This window comes from Lolium rigidum, chromosome 3 (assembly GCF_022539505.1).
Source record: "Lolium rigidum isolate FL_2022 chromosome 3, APGP_CSIRO_Lrig_0.1, whole genome shotgun sequence".
Classification (NCBI taxonomy): domain Eukaryota; kingdom Viridiplantae; phylum Streptophyta; class Magnoliopsida; order Poales; family Poaceae; genus Lolium; species Lolium rigidum.
This window is the reverse complement of record NC_061510.1, coordinates 278,552,425-278,575,732: the sequence shown is the minus strand read 5'-3', so window position 1 is coordinate 278,575,732 and position 23,308 is coordinate 278,552,425. Positions and strand designations below refer to the sequence as shown.

General features: G+C 42.7%; 2 protein-coding genes and 1 long non-coding RNA gene across 3 annotated transcripts; 1 reads left to right on the top strand and 2 right to left on the bottom strand.

Moving 5' to 3' along the window:
• Positions 1 to 587: 587 nt before the first annotated feature.
• Positions 588 to 2,908, bottom strand: LOC124699566. The gene is made up of 4 exons (XR_007001433.1): positions 2,825 to 2,908; positions 2,441 to 2,542; positions 1,716 to 1,871; positions 588 to 1,251 (listed from the first exon to the last, which is right to left on the bottom strand). It is a non-coding gene; the product is annotated as an uncharacterized LOC124699566 (long non-coding RNA).
• A 12,664-nt stretch (positions 2,909 to 15,572) lies between these two features.
• On the top strand, positions 15,573 to 16,657 carry LOC124703469 (tetrapyrrole-binding protein, chloroplastic-like). Its single transcript, XM_047235681.1, has one exon. It carries the CDS (start codon positions 15,708 to 15,710, stop codon positions 16,506 to 16,508), a length of 801 nt encoding a protein of 266 aa, XP_047091637.1. The 5' UTR covers positions 15,573 to 15,707; the 3' UTR covers positions 16,509 to 16,657.
• On the bottom strand, positions 16,613 to 22,498 carry LOC124703467. The gene is made up of 12 exons (XM_047235680.1): positions 22,397 to 22,498; positions 21,844 to 21,920; positions 21,673 to 21,748; positions 21,500 to 21,572; positions 21,360 to 21,411; positions 21,216 to 21,277; positions 20,944 to 21,007; positions 19,899 to 19,971; positions 19,726 to 19,812; positions 18,981 to 19,074; positions 17,089 to 17,213; positions 16,613 to 16,988 (listed from the first exon to the last, which is right to left on the bottom strand). The coding sequence occupies exons 1-11, from the start codon at positions 22,486 to 22,488 to the stop codon at positions 17,121 to 17,123; spliced, it is 843 nt and encodes a 280-aa protein (XP_047091636.1). The 5' UTR covers positions 22,489 to 22,498; the 3' UTR covers positions 16,613 to 16,988; positions 17,089 to 17,120.
• Between the last annotated feature and the right edge of the window lie 810 nt (positions 22,499 to 23,308).

Sequence of the window (23,308 nt, the reverse complement as noted above, 5' to 3'; positions counted from 1 at the left end):
GAGCAAAGCAGTACACAAATATGGAAGAACCGATATTAGTATGTTAATTGTTAATACACTCTAAAGAACCGATATAATAGAATATACACCATTTTATCGAGAGAAATTTATTTATGCATTAGAATATGATGAAGTAAATTGTCTTCATTATAGGCAGTAAAGATGATGCACGCTTGGTGACCCAGATACTCCGCCGCCCCATACAGTCCATTATCATTTGGAGATCCACAACTCCATCCCGGATGACGCCCGCAGCCGTGCCGGCTATGCTTGGGACAACAGTGGTCGTCTTCGGCGACCGGATGACGGTGTCTTTCCCTCCTGTAGCCGAGTTGGACACGGCCAAGGGGACAGGTGGACATCCATGGTCACGAGGTCCGCTTGTCTCAGTCGACTCTGCTTCCGGGGCATCGCACGACTTGCACACCCAGACCTCGTTGAGGCCACTTGCGATGAGCCGGGCCATCTTCCCCCGGTGTGCTGCCTTCCATAGGATGGCCCGTGACATCTGCTACTATGTGTGGAGCTCGGACGTACTATGGCAGCTAGTGATCATCAACGGCGACTAAAAGAGGATAAGCTCCATGTTATGGGTCCACCGAAGAAGGCAATGCAAAGTTCGTGGCCAACTACCAGAGACACTTGATGAACTTCTTGCTGAAACATTTCATGCCAAGTTGCATTTCTTGCTTCAGTTATTGTAGTGTGTTAATGTGTTCTCCAGCCAGATGTGCTAACTCTAAGTGATCTCATTTTGGGTTTCATTCATATTATAGGATGATGTAAACCTTTCATCAGAAGTGGACGACAAGAAGCTGTATATGGTGCTGAAACCTCAAATTGAAATGTTGCTTGATCTGAGTTATCCACGGCCACACAAATAGAGGAAGAACGAACACCCTCAAGGAATTAAGACATAATTTCATAAGGAAGGTTGCATATCACTCGTTAGAAGCAGCAAGAGTTAACTAAAACTTAAAGAGCAAAGTCAAAAGAGGCAAGGAAAAATAATCTTTTCATAACATACGCTTTGCACTGAAGCATAAATGTCCCCTTTGAAAACAAACAATTGTAGCTAAAAATAGTTAAGTGTGGAAAAAGAAAAATAAATACCTTTATATTGTTTGTCCCTGGCCATTTTGTTCTTCCAACTGAATTAATGCTAAGTCAAGTTCGAGGATAAAAGCAATAGCTTGGGATAATCTGGAAAATAGATGTAGACCAGATAACATCTAGCTTCAAGGCATCACTCTGCAAGAAAAAAGTAGCACATGAATTCTTACACAAAAATATATAGATCATCATTTGAATGTAGCAAGTTGAGTATATGCTCATGTTTAAGCAAAAATTAGCTGCGCCTTGTTTGACATGCAATGTAAATAGTGATAATGCAATTTAGAACAAAAACTAATGTGTGCTGTGACGCCTCAACATAAACTGAGCTGAAATCTACGCACTTATAGTTTTTGACGTACTAAGATTGGACTAAGATTGGACAGCAACAAAAAAAAGACTTGGTATACATAGCACTTTTTACAATACAATGACGCCTCAACATAATCTGAGCTGAAATCTATGCACTTATAGTTTTTGACATACTAAGATTGGACGGCAACAAAAAAGGCTTGGCATACATAGCACTTTTTACAATACAATGGTTTTCCTAAACCATAACCTGACAATTCACAAATCACTTGATTTTCTACTTCTTTTACCTTCACTTCAAGCACAATCAATCTCAGCTATCTAGCCAGGACATCATGTAAGATCCATCAATGAATGCATATCCAGCAAGGGCATCAGCTTTGCTGAACCACGGAATCCACTTTAGTACATCCATTTTTTAGATGATCCTTCTCCTTCTAAAAACGCTAGAATTAAATTGACCAAGGTGAGTAAATAATACAGTTCATACAACTTAAGAGGATATAGGTATAGTTTAGCTTCAGTCTCAAATAAAGCAAAGAAGCATAGCATCTATATATTATTTTGTATTGTGCAAGGTGTAGCAAGGTGTAGCTGCAGTAGGAAACCTAAATCATAGAGGACACAATAAGATCATGAAAGCAAAATTTAGCTGCATATATACTTAATTTCATCTTGAAGTTTTTTATTTCAAATAAATCATCACCATCAATTCTCGTCCAAAGACATACCATATGTATATGGAACTGCTCAAAGAGTTTCTCTTACACAGGTGAACACACTGGCAAACGAAAAATAACATATTTAGTTAGAGCAATACAGGCTGGAGGTGATGTGTATTAATTGTTGAACCCAACCTGATTTAGCCAAACTTACCTACAGAAGTACCAATGGCCATTAACAGATCACCCAAACCAGAAATCCATAATTAAGCATTCATACCTCAAATATCAGCAGTGTGTCGCACGCAGCAATAATCTATGAGGAGAGGAAGGAATGGGATTCATAAAAGTACCTTTTTGGGCATTGGCTTTCAGCAGCAAGTTGACTACGGGCGGCGGCAGCACATCAGAGGCCCCAAACACAGCAGCTCGCGCTGATTCCACTGTCCTCCTACCTGGTAAAGAGATGTAAAAAAAGGCGATCAGGGAGAGGATCAGTGACTGCTCAAAAGGAATAATACATGAATAACATGGAATTTTGATTCTTACAATGATTACTTCGCCACACCAAACTAACTACTCCCATTATACATTACAAAATGATACTGTCTCGAAAAGCTATTTCTATTTCTGTATATTGTAACCTACAAACAATGAACTTCCAATCTAGAAGGTGATGTAGTTTTAGAATCCATCCCAAAGAATGAACAAATTAAAGATAAAGCAGAGACTCACACCTGTGCTACATAAATGCAGATAAAAAAACATGTCGCAACCTTCTTCTTGTCAGCTCTCCTTAACGAAACCAGCGAGGCCCGTCCACCGAGACCTATGGACACAATGCCGATGTTCCGCAATCATCAGTCCTCATCACATGGATTTGCATCCTCACTCGGTCCAGCTTTTCTTATCAACACCGCAATAAAACAAGAGTACATAGGATTGAAATAATCACAGCTGAGTCCAAAACAGCCCCCGGAGATTTCAACTAAACAATACGTTGCTGTCCCATATGGAAACCAATGTCCGGAAATAAAAAATAGAGAGGGAAAGAAAGAAGAGAAGAAATGTAAAGGAGCTGACCTGCACCAAATCGTTCTTTGATGATCAGTGGTACCCTCTCGGTGGCTGTAGGAATATGGGGATCCCATGAGAGGAAAAGATAGGAAAGTAGTCAGAGGCAAGAGAGATGGGGAAGAACCTGTAGGAATATCTGGCGACGGCGACGGCCGAAGGGCGGCCGGAGGAGCGAGCGGAGCGACAATAGGTGGAGAGAGGGGCAGCGGAGTGGGCGGCGGTCCGCCATCGCCGTCGAGGGCGGAGCTCCAGCAGCCCCTCTTGCATGTGCTAGCGGTGCGCAGCTCCTGCCGGCCGGTGGTTGTCCAAGGAGGCGGAGAGGAGAACGACGTGGGGACCGACAAGGGAGGAGCGATGGGATTGGGGGAGGAGGAGGAGGAGTGACGGGACCGTCGCCTCCGGGCGTCGCCGCCGCGGATCGGCCTAGCGCCGGCCCGTCTCTGGCCGCACGGCCGCGCCCCGCGACCGTCGCCTCCGGGCATCGCCGCCGCGGATCGGCCTAGCGCCGGCCCATCTCTGGCCGCGCGCGGCGCCTCGGGTCGCCGCCGCCACCGCCGCCTCCGGTCGTTGCGGATCCGCCCCGCGTTGGCCCGTGTCTGTGGCGGCTAGGGTTTCCACTGGGGGTGCCCTTTTATATGATGCAGCGAAAAAAAATGGACGGCCGGGATGCGCCGCAAGATCCATCCGACGGTTCACGTGCAAGGATCGCTGTGAGGCCCCCTATGGGAGGCATCATATACAACGTTAGATACATTTCAGATGTACACTAAACAGCTCAGTGAGTGCAAATTTTACCCACTTGGTGAGATGATCCTGGTAATATATTCACCAATTTTCTAATGAGATAAAATTCCGGTGTTTGCATCATCAACACCTGGTTGTCCTTTCTCATTATTAAAGAACGCCTTTCAGGCAACTGACATTACACATTACTCTCTCTCTCTCCAGTTCTTTTAAGTATGCTGCACTGACAGCATTCCTCTGTCACAACACATCGTATATTTTCAAATGATTAAAAATGCCCTGTAAAATTTCAATGTTACCCTGCCTAGCAGCAATTGTTAGCTGCTAGCTCCTAAATATATATTCTTGCGGGGAAGATCCTAGATATTCAGTATTGGGCCTCTCATTTGTGTCCAGATCATGTTGACTAGAGACTTCACAAGAAAATGATAAATTTGAAGGGCAGCTAGGCACAGAATGGTGCCTGGGGGCAACATGGCATATAGAGCAATGACAAGCTAAGAGCATCTCTAGCAGAGCCCGCGTAAAAGGTCTAAAACCGAATAATAACCGCCAGTTTACGGGATCGGATCGAAAAAGGGCGCCCCGACCGTAAACGAGCCAAAAACTGAAAATATTTTTTCGGGCTACGTTCGGTTCGCTCCATCAACCTGTATTGTAGGGGCCGATGGAGCGAACCGAACGCAGCCCAAACACAATCCCTAGTTTGCGCGCGAGGGAACTTTCAGCTCCTCCCAACCGCTGCCGCCGATCTGTGCGCCCTCACCTTCCTCTACGCCGCCACCCTCCGATTTCTCCCCAATGAGTCTCGAATCGACCCCGCCGGCCGCCGTTGGTACCTCGCAGGCACCGCCACCCTCTCCCGTGGTCGCCGGAGCTTCCGCCGCTCCATCAACCACCCCGGCGACCCCTACCATCCCTGCGACCCCCGCGGAGGAAGCAACGACGGTCTCGGCGACGAGCGGGTGAAGCGGCGGTGCACGGGAACGGCAATCCGCTGCCGCCGCGTCCACCGGTGATGTCTCGGTGGTGGCAACGAAGCCGAAGGCACCCCGTGCGAGACCGAAGAGTACGGGTCCCAAAAGGACGAAAGTGAAGGCTGCGACAAGCCGTGGCACCCCGCGTCCGGTCCCCTCCACGCCAACGCCAACGCCGCCGCTGCCGCCGGAGGAAGCAACCGCGAACGTCGCCCACGACGTGCTCGACGAGGGGCCAACAAGGTACACATGAACTCTTCCTCCGTTTTTTCCATTGCGAGTAGATACTGAGGCCTCGTCCGATTAGGAACGAGAACGCCTCCTACATGGAGATGTTGGAGGAGGTGGACATTAACTCACTCCCTCTGTTCGGCTCCGGGGACGAGGTGGAAGAAGGGGAAGAAGGGGACGAAGGGGACGAAGTGGAAGATGAAGGGACGAGGGAGTGGTGGAAGGAGGCCTCGGCGGAGATCACGGCAAGAGGAAGAGCAGCTCATCAAAAGGCAACTGCTGCCGATGCGACTCCAGGAGGTGGTGCCGATGGTGCTGACGGCGGGCCTACCTTGGTTTGATGTCAGCGGTGAGAGGAGATGGGGAACTATGAACTATGTCATTTGATTGTATCATTTGATGTCCGCACTATGAACTATGCATGAATTGTTTGCATTTTATTGTGACGTTTGATCGATCATATGCAAAAAAAAAATTCATAAATCCTGTTTTTACGGGTTCGGATGCCGAGAACAGAGCCCGTTACAGTTTTGGTTTACGGGCTCTGTTCTGCGCCAGCCATTTTACGATCCGAATACGCGAGCTCGGTGAACTGAACTCGCCTTTTTCAGTTCGCGTTTTTACGGGCTCTGGAGATGCTTTAACATATGTGGGCAATACTAGGTTCATTTGCGAGTGATTCCATACATGCATTCATGTTATGCAGTGACTACTGCGCATTTAATTTCCTAGCACCACTTACCTTGAAATCCTTGCATAATAGTATATTTTACTACTATGTATTCGTATTTCCCGTGATTCCAGCCTCGTGTCCTTTAACATTTGGTTGTTGGACTGGTTTTTGAACTGCGCTAAAGAGAAACTAACGGCTGACTTCTAGCGGTGGAATACAAAGGGCAACATCCACCGGCGCATCAGTCATCAGAGTCACCAACTGGACTGCTTCAGAGTGGCGTCACTACTGCAGTCACTGCATGCTGTTATTTCTTGATGTCTCCCATTTCCATATAGAGTATATCTCCAACTCTTCTGGACATCTATCATTTTATTCGGTTGGAGAAAACCCACGATATGTTCAAATCTGAAAAATTCAGTCAGCAACGTGACTAGTTTTTTTTCCACAAAATAGCAGCAATTACTCTTTTCTTTCACAGGACACTATCTAGTCTACCGTCTCCCATCTGTCGATCCACAAAAACTACGCTCGCCACACCCTGTTGGCCTCTCTTGAATGAATATAACAATTTTTCTTTCCGCACATATTATATAGGGGGGTTGTGAAGGCAGCCCGGCGACGGATGAGTGAAGGTTCACCTATGTATGGGTTCATAGCCGTATGTGTTGACGAGCGTAATTTAAAGCTGAGTTTGGTGAGAACATTTATTCAGTATCAACAATCTTTCTGAAATAGTTTAAATTTAATCATGGGTTTAATCAATTTTTACTTCTTGGTGTGACATTGGGACTATTTTTACCTTATTTGAAGAAATTTGTCGCATTTCATTGTTAGATGTGAACTTTTTCTATTAGTATTATTATTTTCCTCGGACTGATAAGTTGAACTCATATGTTATTACGTGTGGCAGTTGACTGGATGCATATAATTCAGTCATGTACCCCTTAAAGACGTATACAAGACTCAACATATATAACGGTGCGGTGGGTGCCCATGATTGGACATTGGAACGCATCGAACACAAACTTAATAAGTGTTCATATGAACACTCTGTCCATGCTAAAGACTATGGCTAAAGATGCTTGAGAAAGTGAGGAGGAGCCAAGGGCCCCTAGTGGTTTGCCCCCTCAACGGATCTAGCGGGTACTAGTCTATTTTTTCGATAAAGTGAATATATCAATATCGATAGACACCAATTACACCCAGTCTCTACAACAACGCAGTACCCTGATGGTAGCATGGATGCACACAATCAAAAAATAAAACTAAGAAAAAGAAGCCCCGCTACGGTACTTTAGCCCTAGCAACAACAGTACAAACACCACCAAGACAAGCGACGTCTCCAAACTTCACATGTGATGTTGCCCCCACTTGCATACTGCTATTACGAGACCCAACCCAAAATACCAAGCAAATCCCTCAACAACACCACGACTTGATCCTCCGGTGCTAGTCCTCCAATCCGGCCTTCAAGAAATTCTCCGTCTCTGATACACCATGGACCACAATGTCATCTGAAGGCAACACAGAACAGAGCTTCGCATCGCTGCCTCCAGAACCAAACGGTCGAAATAAAAGCATGAATGTGCACGACCGAATACCTCCCAAACCAGCAAACTCCAGGCATGAGCACTGTTATATTTGCCAATGGAGCCTTCCAAAACTCAACATCCAGCCAAATCCAGATGGACATGCATAAGGAAGATCTTCGTCTTGGCGCGAGAGAGATCCAAGGACCACCACCTTTATTCATGCCGATCGAGTGGCCCCCATGCGACCCACCGGAAACCTGCAAGCCGCCGCTCCAAACCATACTAGCAACCCATAGGCAAGGCCAGTAGGGAAAGGAGACGACAGTGCAAGGTCGATCCTCCACCGGAACCGGCCCAACGAGCAGCGAATATCGAGATCGGGGCGGGGGTGGGGGGCAGGTGGGCAGCCTGGAAGACATGCAGATCGATATCTGGGATCACCACCACCGCCACCCGCCAGCCCAACATCTTTACTCCATCCATGGCGCCGCCGGAAAGAGATCTACGCCTCCACCCCGGCCATGGGTTTTGAATTCGGAGCTCGGAAGATGGTCCATTAGCTACGTTGGGCTTTATAATCATACTACACATGTGCATAGCTATAACCGGTAAGTTAAGCCTTAATACTATTTAACCGATCATTATATAATTCTACATTCATTAGTAATTGAGTGTCTTTATATCAATTACTTAATGCTGAAGTATAAAGAGGGAAACACCGCCAAAAATTGTAAACCTTCCTTGACAAATACCTGGCACGAAGAGAACTGTGCCACAAGAAAATTTTCTCCCCCCCCCCACCCCACCACCCACCTCATACTCAAATCCTGGCTCCCACACTGAATCCGATATGTGATGAGTACAGACTTTTCCCCACCGAGTGAAGATATCGGACCTAGAAAAAAGAATGAGGTAAATGAAAAACCAATAAACTGCTAATTAGACACTTCAAAGAAAGTCTCTAGAATTTCAAATTCCGTTAATATTCCCCAATCTGGTCATAATTTCCCAAAACCAGTGTCAGTCTTCGGGTTCCAGGATGACGATAGCCCATTCGTCGTAGTTCAGTAGAGGGGTGTCATTGAGCACATGGAAAGATCGGTGGTGGTGGTGGACATGGCGTTGGACAATGGCAACTCCGGTTGGAAGGTGGGGGTACGGATCACAGGGGTAGTTCGCCAAGACGGTGTCGGTGGTGGGATGGGAGCAGGCCAAGGCCAAAGTTGGTGAAGCACCCGATGGATTAGGTTTGGGACTTGGAACAACATGGGTCAAAACAGAGGATAAAGGCATGTCCTGCCCATGTGGTTTGTGTTTAATGCGAAAGATCGACGTTGTTTTCTCTCCCAAGATAGATTTTTTTTTGGATATCTCCATAGTGGTAGCACGATCGACAACGAACTTGGGATTTGCAGTTTTGCTGGGTCAAAATAACTACCTGGCCACGATACAAGAAAAGGTAAGATCCTAACTTAGATGCTTCACCCTGGACTCGGTCGATATCTGGCTTTTCGTGTCTTCTTAGCTCCGCTTACTGCTTCTTCTTAACTGAGAAGCCAACACAGCCTTTTTGGATCTGATCGAATAGAACCTTGCCTTAGAACTACATGCAATCCGGACAACATGGAACGGGAGTTGACGATCTGGCCATGTCAGCGAAGGAGAGGCTAGCAGTGATCGGAACAGAGTGTTCGCACTGGTGAGAGGCGGATTCCGACAAGGGACAATGTGCCATTCTTTAGATTGCTCGAAGGGCCAAGAGGACTACTCATACATCCAATTAGCACCACCGGAGCCCCATAGATGAAAATAGCATGCAAACGATGGGAAATCAAAGGATCTAGGATTGTAAATAAAGAAACCAACTGCCTTAGAGATCTCCGAGAATTTGAACACTCAATCACGAAGATGGGGGACGTGGAGACTAGCTCCATCACAACCAAGGCAAGAGTGGAGTACAACTCCAACATTGTCCAAATCTAGACGAAACTTAGCATGACCAAATGAAACCAGAAGATGGAAACTAGGTTCAGAACAAGGGTGAACCGAGGTTGAGAAGATTGAACGGACCTTGCGAGATAGAGATAGCCCATGGGAGAAGTCCAGCGATGAGGAGAGAGCTTCGCGATCCATCCTTCATGCATACTACAGGGAACCGCCATGGATCGCCATGGAGGAGGGTGCAGTCACTGTGGAGGGAGCGCTGGCGGGGGGGGGGGGGCATACACCCTCTTCACTAGTAAATGTGCATTTAGCTTTTGTTCTAAGATTAAGTTTTTAAATTATGGCCAACCTTTTTTATAAAATAGTAGTAACATTTATGATATTAAATTAATATCAATAGATTCATCTTCAAAGATAGTTTCATAATATAATAATTTGATGTCACACATGTTACCTCTTTTTTCCACAAAATTAGTCAAATTTGATAAAGTTTGATTTCAAAAAAGAAAAAAACACATATTCATGGATAGAGGGATTGCGTCTTTGAACTTTTTTTACACCAAAGACCAAAACATTCACATAGTCAAACATGGTCGATCTTTTGTATTTGTAGTATACGTAGATTTCCTTACTTTATTTGAACATTCCTTCATGGATGATGACAAAAAAATACATACTACTACAGTAGTTGCTTCCATGACCAATACTGCTACCTTGCTTTGGACAACAAAATTATAGGGCCACTTTGATAGCCTGAGCGCCTCTTGACAACAAAATTATACTACAGTACTTTCCACTGGATTATTAGACTTCTTTTTAGCAACGCTAAAGAGAAACTGCCAGTTAATTAATTGGGAAGAGCTAAATGCCATGTGCGAGCGCCTCTTGCTCATTAGCCATCTGAGTGTCACCAGGTGGAGTGAGACGGATACCAGGCGTAATCACTAACGGAGCCACTGCACACGTACGTACGCAGTTGTTTCCTCATGTCTGCCATTCCCATATTTCCAAGTCTTCTAAATATATTGTGCTACACACTTGGAGTAAACCCACAAGATGCTTCGGTTTGAAAAAATCAGCTAGCAATGTTACCCGATTTTTCTTCCAAATAGACGAAATTACTCTTGTCGGCATCTCTTCAAAGAATACATCAATTTTATCTTTCTGCAACATATTATATAAGGGGGTTGTGGGTTATCGGAGGGGACCACGGTGGGTGAGTAAAGCTTCAACAAAATGTGGGTCCATAGTTGTACATGCAAATGAGTGTAAACAAAAGTTGAATCTGGTTAGAATATTTATTTTGCATCAAATATCATTTTAAAGTCCCTTCAACTTAACCGTGAGTTTGATCACTTATGTGACTTGTTTTACCTTATCCGAAGATGTTTGTCACATTATACCACTTGTGAACTTAGCAATTTTCGCTATGTTATTATTTTCCTTGGACTGACAACTAACTAAACGCATAAGGCTAGTAATAGTGAAAAGTAAACATAAAGTAGTAAAATGGGCATGTTATTAATCTATGTTACTCCCCCTTTTTTATTAATTCGTGTTCTGAGATTAGTCAAAGTCAAATTTCAAGGTAACCTCTCGCTAAGCCTTTTTCGTGAACCGCTGACTCGGGCGCATACAAGGTAACCTCCATTAAGATTTGGGAGAACATTCACCTTGCTGATTGTTGAGCTGCACCTAGCTAGCACCTCAAAGACTCAAACCGCCGGACAGGGCTAGAAATCCTCCTAACCTCCAGCAGCGCCTTTTTTTCCCGCTCACATCTCCCCTGCTGCCATCATCGCTCAAATCGCTGGCAAACATCACCCGCGGCTGCCAGGCTGCCGCCACGGCCAACGGAAATCACCACCTTCATTGCTCGGCGATGTCTTGCTCTAGGATCGCCGTCGCAGTTCTTTTCTACTGTTGCCTAGAAAACTTTAAGGTGATGAATTTCTATGTATCTTCTCAACTTAATAGTACCACTAGCAGCATTGGACGAGTCAGATGCTCTGTCCCAGGAATCGGTCTCTTTCCTGTTGATATCGTGGCATAGCTCCAAGATTATTATAGAGAATTTGGTTATTTAGTGATGTTTTTATGAGGCAAAAGTTTTGTGTGAAAACGTGCCCACTACACACCCATAGATTTTTGGGTTTGTCTTTTCTATTTCACAAACTATACAAATTATGGATTTGCAATTAGAATGTAGGAAAAAGAGTTCCAATTTTTTAGAGAAATTTAATTTTTTAATATTTAAAATCTCAAACAAAAAATCCCAAGAATTGTTTCCTACATTTCATATCAAATGTTACAATGAATTGCAAAGTTTTAAGTTCAAAAATTGTATGGCGTGGGAGATATAAAAAAATATAGAAGTTGTTTCAGAGGAGAACGAGATCGAGGTCACCATGGAACTATCAGTAAAAGTTCACAGGTAATCAAAATTTCAAGTTTCAAATTGAGGAATAATAGCTTTTCCTTTCTCGATCTAGTGAGAGTGACATCAAGGATATACAAGGTATGTATTAGTTAAGATCGTAAATATAGCAGCATCACCATACATTTTGGACCTTTTTACAGGGAAGGTCAAACCGTTGAGGCAGTCAAACATGATCGCTGCTTTGTCTTCTGAAGGATAACCTTGCATCTTTTCATTTGAACATTCCTTCTTTGGTGATGACCAATATCTCAACAACAACAAAAATACTGCAGCAGTTACTTACATGACCAATTCTAGTAACATGTCTGGGACAATAAACTGTAAATGGCACGACTAAATTAGCATGCCTCGTAATCATAATTCTAGTGATTCCAGCCACGTGCGCTTTTTCATTGGATTGTTGGACTGTATTTTGAACTGCGCTAAAGAGAAACTAACGGCTGAATTCTAAGGGTGGAATACACAGCGCGAAAGTGTCGAGCGTGCTAGTCACCCGAGTTACCAAGTGGAGTGTGACCTATGAAAAATGTTGTCACTACTGGAGCCACTGCACGCAATTGTTTCTTGATGTCTGCCATTCCCATATCTCCAAGCCTTCTGGAGTAGATGTACCCTTGGAGAAAACTCAAGAGATGTTCAGGTTTGAGCATTTCAGTCAGCAATGTAAATCATTTTTTTCAAAAAAAAAGTAGCAGCAATTTCTCAGTTTTTTAGATGATATTATCTACTCTGTTTGGCGATCCACGTGAAATGCATTTACCACACCCTTTTGGCCTCTCTTGAAAGAATATAACAATTTTCCTCTCTGCACATATTATATAATAAGGGGGTTGTGAAGGCAGCTGTAGCGGGTGAGTGAAGGTTCAACTATGTATGGGCCCATAGCTGTATGTGTTGACGAGGACATTTATTCGGAATCAATATTTTTTCTGAACTAATTTAAATTTAGTCATGAGTTTAATCCTTTTTTACGCCTTGTTGTGACATTATGACTACTTTTACATTATCTGAAGATGTTTGTCACATTTTATTGGAGTATGTTAGTATGTGTGGTAGTTGGTTGGATGCATAATATAGAGATGTATTCATTGAGGACGTACCGAGATGCAACATATATATTAGTGCAGTGCGACCATTTACTTGCCCACGATTTGGACATTGGACCGTATCAAACCCCAGTTTTAATAGGTTTTCATATATTGAAGGCTTTGTCCATGCTAAAAGATATTTTCTCGAAAATAAGGTTGAGATCCCGGCATGTGCGTCAAAATGATCCATACGGCCACTAAATACATGCTAAGGGATATGGCAAAAGATGTTTGAGAAAGCAAGTGGAGATAAATAGATGAGGGGTACACCTTACTGCACTAGGGGAACGGATGTTCTTAGCACACTAAATCCTATTACCTCCGTTAAAAAATAAGTGTCTCACTTTTGATGTATCTAGACTTATTTTAGTTATAGATACATCTGTATCGAGAAAATTAAGATAATTATTTTTGGACAGAGGGAGTATATGCGATGAGTATACACTTTGCCCCAACAAACGAAGATATAGTGATCCAGAAAAAAAAAGAATGGGGCAAATAAAAAACCAATGAACTGCTAATTAGACACTTCAAAGAAAGTCCCTCAATTTTAAACTGTAATGTTCCCTAACCTGGCCTCAAAATGAAAAATTATAATTTCCCAAATTGTGGCAACAACGAGAATTCTCCTGTCCCAGTTCAACATTGTCCACACATTATATTTGTTGTGTTCCTTCCCGCTCCAAAAATTTATGATTATTTATCATAGAAGTTTTTTTCTTGATAAATTCACGGATCTATTAATAATCATCAACGCTACCACAAAGAACTCCAAAAGTAATAAAAATACAAATAGATTTGTTGACCATCTAGAAAATACTACAAGCACTAGAGCGAGCTGAAGTCGCACCGCCGTCCTCGCCGTCCCTCACTAAAACCAGACAAAGCTTGTCCTAGTAAAACTTGATGTAGTATACAGACGAAAAGTAGTAGGATTTTACTTGCAACGTTACACATGAAAAACATGGTGTAAAAAATATAAGCATATATATGCAAAAAAAAAGTACTAGGATTTTACTAGCACACGTTCACTATTAGAGCAAGTACAATAAGTTCTAGTCTGCTGGCTACAAGAATTAAAATAGTATATTTGTGTCTAGTTGGAGGAGAGAGAAAATGAGAGAGAATGTAAGAGCAAGTATAATAAGTCCTAGTCAGCTGGCTATAAGGGTTAAAATAATATATTCATGCTTAGTTGGAGGAGAGAGAGAAGGAGAGAGAAGATGAGTGGGCTCTCATGCAAGAGCCAGCTCTAGTACGTGCTCCTAGGCACTTTGTGAGAGTGAAATGTGGGCCATCCATTGATAAGGTAGACATGATTATAGCTCACTATTAGAGCAAGTATAATAAGTCCTAGTCAGCTGGCTATAAGGGTTAAAATAATATATTCATGCTTAGTTGGAGGAGAGAGAGGAGGAGAGAGAAGATGAGTGGGCTCTCATGCAAGAGCCAGCTCTGAAGCACGCGCTCCTGCAAGACTTTGTGAGAGTGAAATGTGGGCCATCCATTGATAAGGTAGACATGATTATAGCTCACTATTATACATGTTGGCTCTATGTTAGCTACAAATGACATGACACATGGCTTATAGCCAGCAGCTAGCTACACTATTAAACTTGCTCTTATACATGTTGGCTCTATGTTAGCTACAAATGACATGACACATGGCTTATAGCCAGCAGCTAGCTACACTATTAAACTTGCTCTAAGTGGGCTCTTATGCAAGAGCTAGCTCTAGCATGTGCTCCTAGGCAAGTTGTGTGAATAAAAGGTGGGTCCTCCATTGAAAAAGTAGTACATCTTTATAGCCAACTATTGTACTTGTTGGCTATGTATTGGCTATAGATGACATGACATCTTGCTTATAGCCAACAACTGGCTATACTATTGGAGTTGCTCTTAAGATGCCCTATTTGTCTCTTACTTTTTACATGACTCGGGAAGGAAAACTGCTATTTCAAAACATTGAGCAAAATTTGTCAGTTATTATAATAGCCCGCGCCACGACGAACAAAACAGCATACGTCGGGACTGCCGTCCAGAGCATCAATCTCGCCCATTTCTATGCAGGTATTCACGTGCACCATGTCCACAGACCCAAAAACAAAGTCGAAGAGGATGACCTTTTTGGTTAGTACTATCAGTCGGGCTCGTCAACACGTTACAGATTTCATCAATACGAAACAATAAAAGCTACTCCCTGCGATCCAAAAAAAAAAAATTACAGAGTTCTAGTTTAAATTTGTACTACATTATTAGTAAAATTCTGATACTTCTATATGGATCGGTGAGAGTAGAGTAAAACGAGAAGGAATTACATGTGGATGCGTTTTTCAAGAAAATATACCGTATTTAAAAAATCAATAACCTGAAATCGAGATATTTTTATAAATATGTTCCATCGGGTGAAAATAATACTAATTACATCAAAATAGTATGAAAAGGTTTGGTTGTGCTGTCCAATCCCATTCGTACTTGTTGAAAGTACTTTTTCTTAGTTCAACAAGAGAGAACTGAGCTGCTGAACTGGAAACTGGATACGACCACAAATAATACGTTCAATTTCAGCTTCTTCGAAGACCAAAATAGAGAGTAGAATATAAAAAGAATGTTCTACATACACAGCCTAGCCACCTTTCTCCCCGAGTCTCCTGCCATAGCCAGTATCCTCACCTCACCCAGAACCAACCAATCACAGAGCTCCTTTGTATTCTCTCCAAGATGCACCCTTACAAAACCACAACCAGAAATTTTCACAACATGAAGGGCACACAGACTGACAGACAAAACACCCTCAAGTCTCCACACCACCAAGTACAATCCTCCCACAAAACCCCATCCACTCCTTTATCATCGTTTCCCTCCCTTTCCTCCCCTCTCCCGTTCATCCTCAGCCCCCTCTTTGCCTGCCATGGCAAACGCTTCTCTCCAATCCTTCCTTCTTCAGCACCACCATTCTTTCCTCAACAGCACAGTCCATGACGGCTCCCCTACTGCAGCTCTCAAGCTCACCACCAACGCCAGCACCAGCATTTCCTTCAAGCTCTTCACCAGCAGTTCTTCCTCGGTGACCACAGCATCCACCGCAGCTCCAACTCCGGTCGCCTCCGCGGCCGCGACAACCTCGCCGCCTACCCCCTCCCTGGAGCTCCTGGGCCAGCAGCTCGCAGAGGGAGATTACCGCCAGGCCGACGAGACCACCCGCGCGCTCCTCATCTACCTCGCGGGCGAGCCTGCACGTCGTCGAGGGTATGTTTTCTTCTCGGAGGTCCAGTTCATCTCTGTGGAGGACCTCCGCGCCATCGACACACTCTGGATGGAGCACAGCAATGGCAAGTTCGGGTACAGCGTGCAGCGGCGGATTTGGGAGAAGTCCGTGCGCGACTACACCCGCTTGTTCATTAAGATTGGCTGGATGAAGAAGCTGGACAGTGAAGTGGAGCAGTTCAACTACAGGGCCTTCCCTGATGAGTTCATATGGGAGCTGAACGATGACACGCCAGAGGGCCATCTGCCCCTCACCAATGCCCTCAGAGGGACACGGCTCATGGAGAACATATTCACTCACCCAGCCTTTGACTGCCCAGAAGAGAAAGCAGCAGAAGAGGAGAACAATGACACAGGCAGCAACGCTGGGCAGAATAAGGATGATAGCAAAGTGAGGGTGAGGCCAAAGATTATGACAGACTTCAAGCCTGACTACTCCTTTTAAGGAGCATGCAAAGCGCATGGATGTTTGTGATTGTGTCATGGTGCAGTTGATTTAAGAAGTCATGTTTCTGTAGTTCGTTTTGGTTGTTTTGTACTAAACATGCATGGAAATTTGTGACCAGATATATTATAAAGATAAATGTTTGAGAAGCTGTTTGCTCTGCACACTTATCCTTGCGTCCACACATGCAAAGGATAAACAGCCTACACTGGACAAAGCTAAAATATAAATATGGCGAAAGCGTGGATGCTATGCTTCCTGTGATGGATGGCATGCAGATGGAGGTGGAGCAATGGCACTACTGATGCATGCAAATGCCATGGGAAGATGCAGGTAACTAATATTCGCTTTTCTCCATGATACGCCATTGGAAAGATCAGTACGGAAATGGCCGTGTCATTTTGAGGAAACCACCAGGTAGAAAAGGGTTGTCCATAACAGAGAACCATCAGTTTCCAGCGGATCATATCCACTTGTTTCCTGGAAAGTGACTGATTGATGTGAGCAAGAACAATTTTGGCGATATAGTCGAAATTATATGAGTCTCCAAAACCTGATGAGTCATCTGAGAGAAAATTACCTTTCTTATGACTGCCGCTATTTTTTCCCATTTCATGCACAAGGACAGAGCCTTCGAGTATGTTGATGTGAGCCATCACACGTTAGGCGCTCATCCATCTGCATGTACAAGCATGCTCCTGGATTCTGAAACAACAGCCAGACGAAAATTAGTTCCATGTATAAAGTATATTCGCCAAAACTCTTAGTCATGTCCAGTACACACTGTCCTCCCAAACAAACACACAGAGTAATGCAAAGCATCAGCTCTGGGAATCTATTGAAATAGGTATGAATGGTTCACTACATTATACTTTTTGACAAAAAGAAGCTGAATAATTGAAAACCAAGGGTAAAGATATTTTCCCCTGGTCCCTGGCCAAGATTCAATACTCAAAACTGATTACACCATGTGGCAGAACCAGCGTTACCTAAATGTTTAGGTCATCGGCGTTATGTCAATGGCGCAGGATAGTACAGCCAGTCCCAATCTCACCCGATCAAATTAAGAGATAATGATCTTATTTAGGAAGTTGAAAGAGACAGAAATAGTTAGGAAAATAGAGATTAATTAGTTTTCTTTCAATTAGAGATTGTTCTATTTTACTTAGATGTTACTTTCTTAGGCAAGGGACACCACACCATGTACTCCATAAAGATTAAGGAATTGATTGTCAAAAGACACAAAGTAAAGCATAATAGCCTCTCCAACCACAAACATCGATTAGGCCCTGATTGCTGGTAGATAAGGGCAAGTGTCCTATCCCTGGTTTCCTGATATTTACCAACCAATGCACGTGACAGGTTGGCGAAAGTTCTCACACTGAACTGATAGAGCTTCGAGATTGAGAGAATAATTCTTGGTACCCACTGAAGCCAGCAAAATCTTCTCCGCTGACCGATTTCTCGGCAATGGAAGGTTGGATGAACACCCAACCAGGTCAACTTGTGTACATATATCGTAGGCGAGATATGGCCTCATCGGTTTAGCTCTTGATGTTTGTATGCAACCAAAATGAACACTGCACTTCTCTAGGGTCAACAGAATCATCATATCTAGGCCCAACACCGAAATGTTTTGAGTATGCCTTCAAATGCCTAATAGTTCAGGAAACTTCAAATCGATGACTAGGAATCTAAATTTAGTTAGTTCAACACAGATCATTTGGCAGAAATTTCTCAAAGGCAACAACGCATGTTTTCCACTCATTTTAGGCTCAAAGATGGATGCAGGCGAGTGTTGCTGTTTGAGTGTTATTGTATGTTCATTTTGCAGGTCATGGCACTAGATGTGTTGGTTCCCTCTGAAATCTGAACACCAACAGGTCTAGAGAAAGATGAGTTTGTGAGTGTGGCCCATGCGTGTTTCCCCCCATAAATAGATTAAGCTTTGTAGATAACCATGATTTTGATCATCCAAAAAAAAACAGTGTATCTGCAGCCATAGCAAGATACAACTATGAGATTGTAAGTCAGGAACTCATGTGTATTGCACTAAACTGCTAATGCTTGATTCCTTTTGCTTAGATCAGTCTTCCACTTAGCTGAGATCAAAATGCCTCAGGGAAAATGATAATAGGGCTAATTATCAGCACAGAATTGTTAGTAGAATAATGGTGAGTAGCTAATATCAGCCTTCTTAAATTACACGCATACAAGTCAATTCCAGCATATCTTCCATGGAGATGGCCGAGAAATAACATTGTGGAGATAAATATATTGAATTAACATGTCCAATGACTATTTTAAGGAATGGTTAGAACAGCTACGGACACTTTCGAGTCGGGATATGGCCAGAACTATACGCAAAAAATATTGTATTTGCATAAAAACTGAGTAATGAAACTTTTTTTTCGGAAGAGCCTCTTAACAGTGTTCATGTGGTCAAATAACATAAATATGTACTAGTCGTACCAAATTTCTTGGAGCTTCATCTACAACTTCAGCAGGTTGGTCAGGTCCAAGACTGGGAAAGCAACCACTTTTGCATCTCATATATTTCTGCAAACTGGTTTCAACAATAAAACATGAGCAAGCGATTTTTCATTATTTTTCTTAAATTGATAATTAATCAGGCAAAAAGGTCAACATAAGTAAATATCAAATAAGACCCATAAGCAAGCGTACTGATATTTGGAAATCCTGGAAGAATAATGATAAGCGCCAAATAACTCTGATTCATAAACTAACTTACTGACAGAACCTAAATCAAACTGGTAAAAGCAAAGTCTCATATTTGGCACAGAATAATTCATTTATTTTCTTAAGAATCTACAGGTTAACAATACTGCTGTCAGTGATTATTTATAGGCACTGTAATGCTACATTTTATGTTGAAACATGATTCAGTGCTTTAGTTTTGGCACCGGCTGGCCCAAAGCCGGTGTAAATATTGGCTCAACTTTAAAATACCTGTTAGTGTTAACTTTAGAATACCTGTTTGTATCAAATTCGAAATATCTTTCATTGTCAACTTTCATCTAAAGAATTATCTAGTGCAGACTATTCAACATAACAATTAACTGGGCAAAAAAGTCATTATTTCCTTAAAGTGCTCGCAATAAAACTGGCTACTTGACTAGTCATCACACAGCAATAAATTACATTGAAAAATTAGAATGTAAATTATGGAAAGTTTAGATGTTTTAAATAGACTTACATCTCACATTTGTTCAGCTCAGAAAGCTTGCTTGGAACACATGATTGTCCTTTCGCTCCGCACACAGAATTACACGATTCCCCCTGCCTGAATTTCAAGTATGATTTCATAAAGCAATTCCCATGGGCTTCATTCACAGTCCTAGATATAGAATTTAAACTGAAGTTCCTTACCTCCCCAAAAGGACATTAATGCCAGCCAACCTTGAACCACAGTCTCTTGATCCACAGTTTGATTCAGTTGACCCTGTTAAATAGCTACACATAATCATTTTCTAATGTATAAACAATAATGTCACAACATGAGCACTGGGATCAGCACAGACTAAGCCTGAAACTAAAAAGAAACTTATCAGAGGTCTAATTCTTGTTAACTCCCACACACCCAAGTCAAAAAACATAAGAGTTCCACACGAATACCAGGATATCTCAGGTTCCCATAATGTATTTCAATCTCCAAAAAATTCCCCTACCCCACATCAAGCTCGGCATATAAATCTCTAACAGAAGATAACTAATTGATTGAATCTAACTAACAGATAGGGCGCTAACGAACTGATCCAATGAAGCAGATAAAATGTGAACTCTCTCCCTCTCTCCATCTATCTCCCTCTCTCCCTCTCTCCATCTATCTCCCTCTCTCCCTCTCTATGGGCTCAGTTACACCCATGATGTGGTGACCCCTTGTTACTTGGTTGATGTCAAAATTATACTCCCAATATTTCTCTATAAATGGTTAGAGAAGCTAAAACTGAAACTGGGATCTTGAGATTAAGTCTGGGTCCAAATATTTTATCTTTGGAGTCTGACATAAATTCAGAAATTTGCTAGCTTCACATCCAGAAGTACTGCACAACAGTTATCGTCACCAGCATTAGTGACAGTTTCCAATTGCAGCATCTCCTCATATATTTGGTTTCAGTGTGGCTACTGCTACTGCTGACTGCTGATATGCAGTCAAGCCCACGAACCGAAGTGAATTGGCCTGGCCTTTCTGAACCGGGCTAGCGACTGCTTATGGCTAATAGTATGTAGCAACAAGTTGATCCAAGCGGAGCGTGCCTTCTATCGACATTTAGTGGGCGGTTGAATTCAAATCTCATGAGGAAATAATAGATAGCACTAACAAGATAGCTTAGGTGTACCAGAAATGTTCAGAATGTATGCTATAACTAGAGAATGTGGTGATTTAGCCAAGATGCAAGAATATAATGCTTACCAGATGAATTTTGCTGCATCATGAAGCAGTGATGGAAATCACTCACATAAGCATTTTCATGGACCTGAAGATTCAAAGGACAACTTACATTCAAAGAAAGAGTTGTTTACCATATAATTTGAACTTGTACTTGCTGTATTTGTAACATGACAGATTCCCAGAAAATAAGACACTGGTGATGAAAATACACTGAACCACTGTGTTTCTTATTTCACATATGCATGTTAAAGGTGTCCTTAAACAATCATATTAGCCTGAGAAGGAACAAGTACCACGCTTGCAGAACTATGGCGGCATCTTCCCATGCAGAAATCGAAGATATCGGTGTACGTTCCTAAAAGAATAATAATCTGTAAAACCCTTCCAACACATTACAGTATTCAAGGTAAACCAAACAATAACTACAAGCATCTTACCAGCAGTAACTGGCTTAGCTACCTTCAACTTCTGCACATCTCCTTCGTTGGTCTGTCACAAGGATGAGTAAATGACTTCGGAAACGACTCATTTATTCAAACTTCTTATGCCAAATCAAGTATTACAAATAAGAATTTACCCTGGAAGGATCCAAGCAGCAAGAAACGCAATACTCGTAAGAGTTGCAGCACTGTAAATCATGGTTGCAGCCCCTGGATGGTGTCATGAACTGTGTTAGATTTACAATGTTGCCCTCTTTGTACGATGCGATGCTTTTCTTGATATTTGTGCAACAGAGGGTAAGAAACTCACTGACAGGAAAAGCGTGCTCCTGTTCTTGGGCAGCAGCGAGACCATGGATCGACTGAAAGGGCAGAACATACATAACCTACAAAGAATGTGTTGTATTAGAGGAGAAAAGGCTATGAGGGAGCATAAGTTCAGAAGACAGGATAGGCCAGAGCGAGAGGCCATGTCTTCTACCATTATCATCTGATATCAAATGCCGCCCCTGAACGGTTCTTCTGCACAGAATGGGTTCAGCCAAACCAATGTCCTTCCTGAACAAGACTCAAAATCAGGTTCTGTCATCAGATTTAGTGGCAATACCTGAGTGTGCTAACACGAATGGAGAAACACTGGTGATCATGGACGGTGCAATGCGCAAACGGAACCTTTGACCCGGCATGAAGCACTATTTGAAAAGAATTGTTACCCTATATTTAGCTCAATGCTTGTCATTTTATTGAAGTCTCCTGTATAATCAAATTTCGTGACAGTACTGAAATCGTATACCGTATGATGTACACATGTATGGCATCTACGGTGCTGCAAATTAAGCCGCACGGCAACAGGCAGGCAGCGGCCAATCGTGCCAGACCGAGGCAAAATACGAAAGAACTACCAAGGATAATCGATACCGACGGAAAAAATTAACAATTTAGAGCTCCGAAGAGCGACAAAGAGAGCATTTGCATTTCAGGACGCGACGCTGGACTGGGGAAGGCGGGGGTTGCGGGGAACGGATCTCGCTCACCGGATGGCGGAGACGGGGGCGGGGAGACAGGCGCAGCAGGCGGCGGCGGCGTAGAGGATCCTACGGAGGAAGAGGAGGCGCGGGCTCGCCATCCGGTCGGCGAAGGGGGGCGTCGAGTTGTTCCTCTTAATCTATACCATTACTAGTACAAATGCTCGTGCTTTGCGGGTCTTCAAATTTTATTTCTCAATGCACATACATAATTCATAACTCACTATGAAAATTCAAAATAAATCAGGGATATCATAATGTAATACAACATGATAATACCCTTTCGGGGTAAGTCTCACACATGTGTTGTGGTTCATAATTGTCAAGTCAAGAATCTCTCCTTTTGGATGTAGGTATACTGAAAAAAATATTTCTTTTCTGATTAGTCTAAACAATATTTTGATATTCATAATTAAATGCTCGTGCTTTGCAACAGGTATAATATTCTAATGGTTTCACACCACTTGTGCCAAACATGTAACTTTGGAATTCATAGGAAACTAGGATTCTTATGGGCCTTAAACATCATTGTCAAATCTTGAGCTAGGGCCTTCTCTAAAATTGTAGATATTAAATGAAATTGTTTTTATTTATTTCCAGGATAATGTTACCATGTCAAATAATCCAAAGAAGTTGCTTCATGGCAACTGTTTCCTCTAAAGTGTTGTGACTCCCACTTTGAACTGCATACCAAAAGAACCAAATGTCTCTTTTATAAGTCATGTCAACTCTCAGAACAAATCTACGTCGTGAGTAATACAAACAATGCAAAAACATATTTTAAGCACAAGTAATTGGTTAGTAGAACTTGGAAGCCCGATAGGAAATATTTATATTGTTTTACAAATAAATTTAGTTGTATGATATTGACGATCAACCTACAAACCTTCAGATATTGAATGAACATCTGGGCAGAGAAAT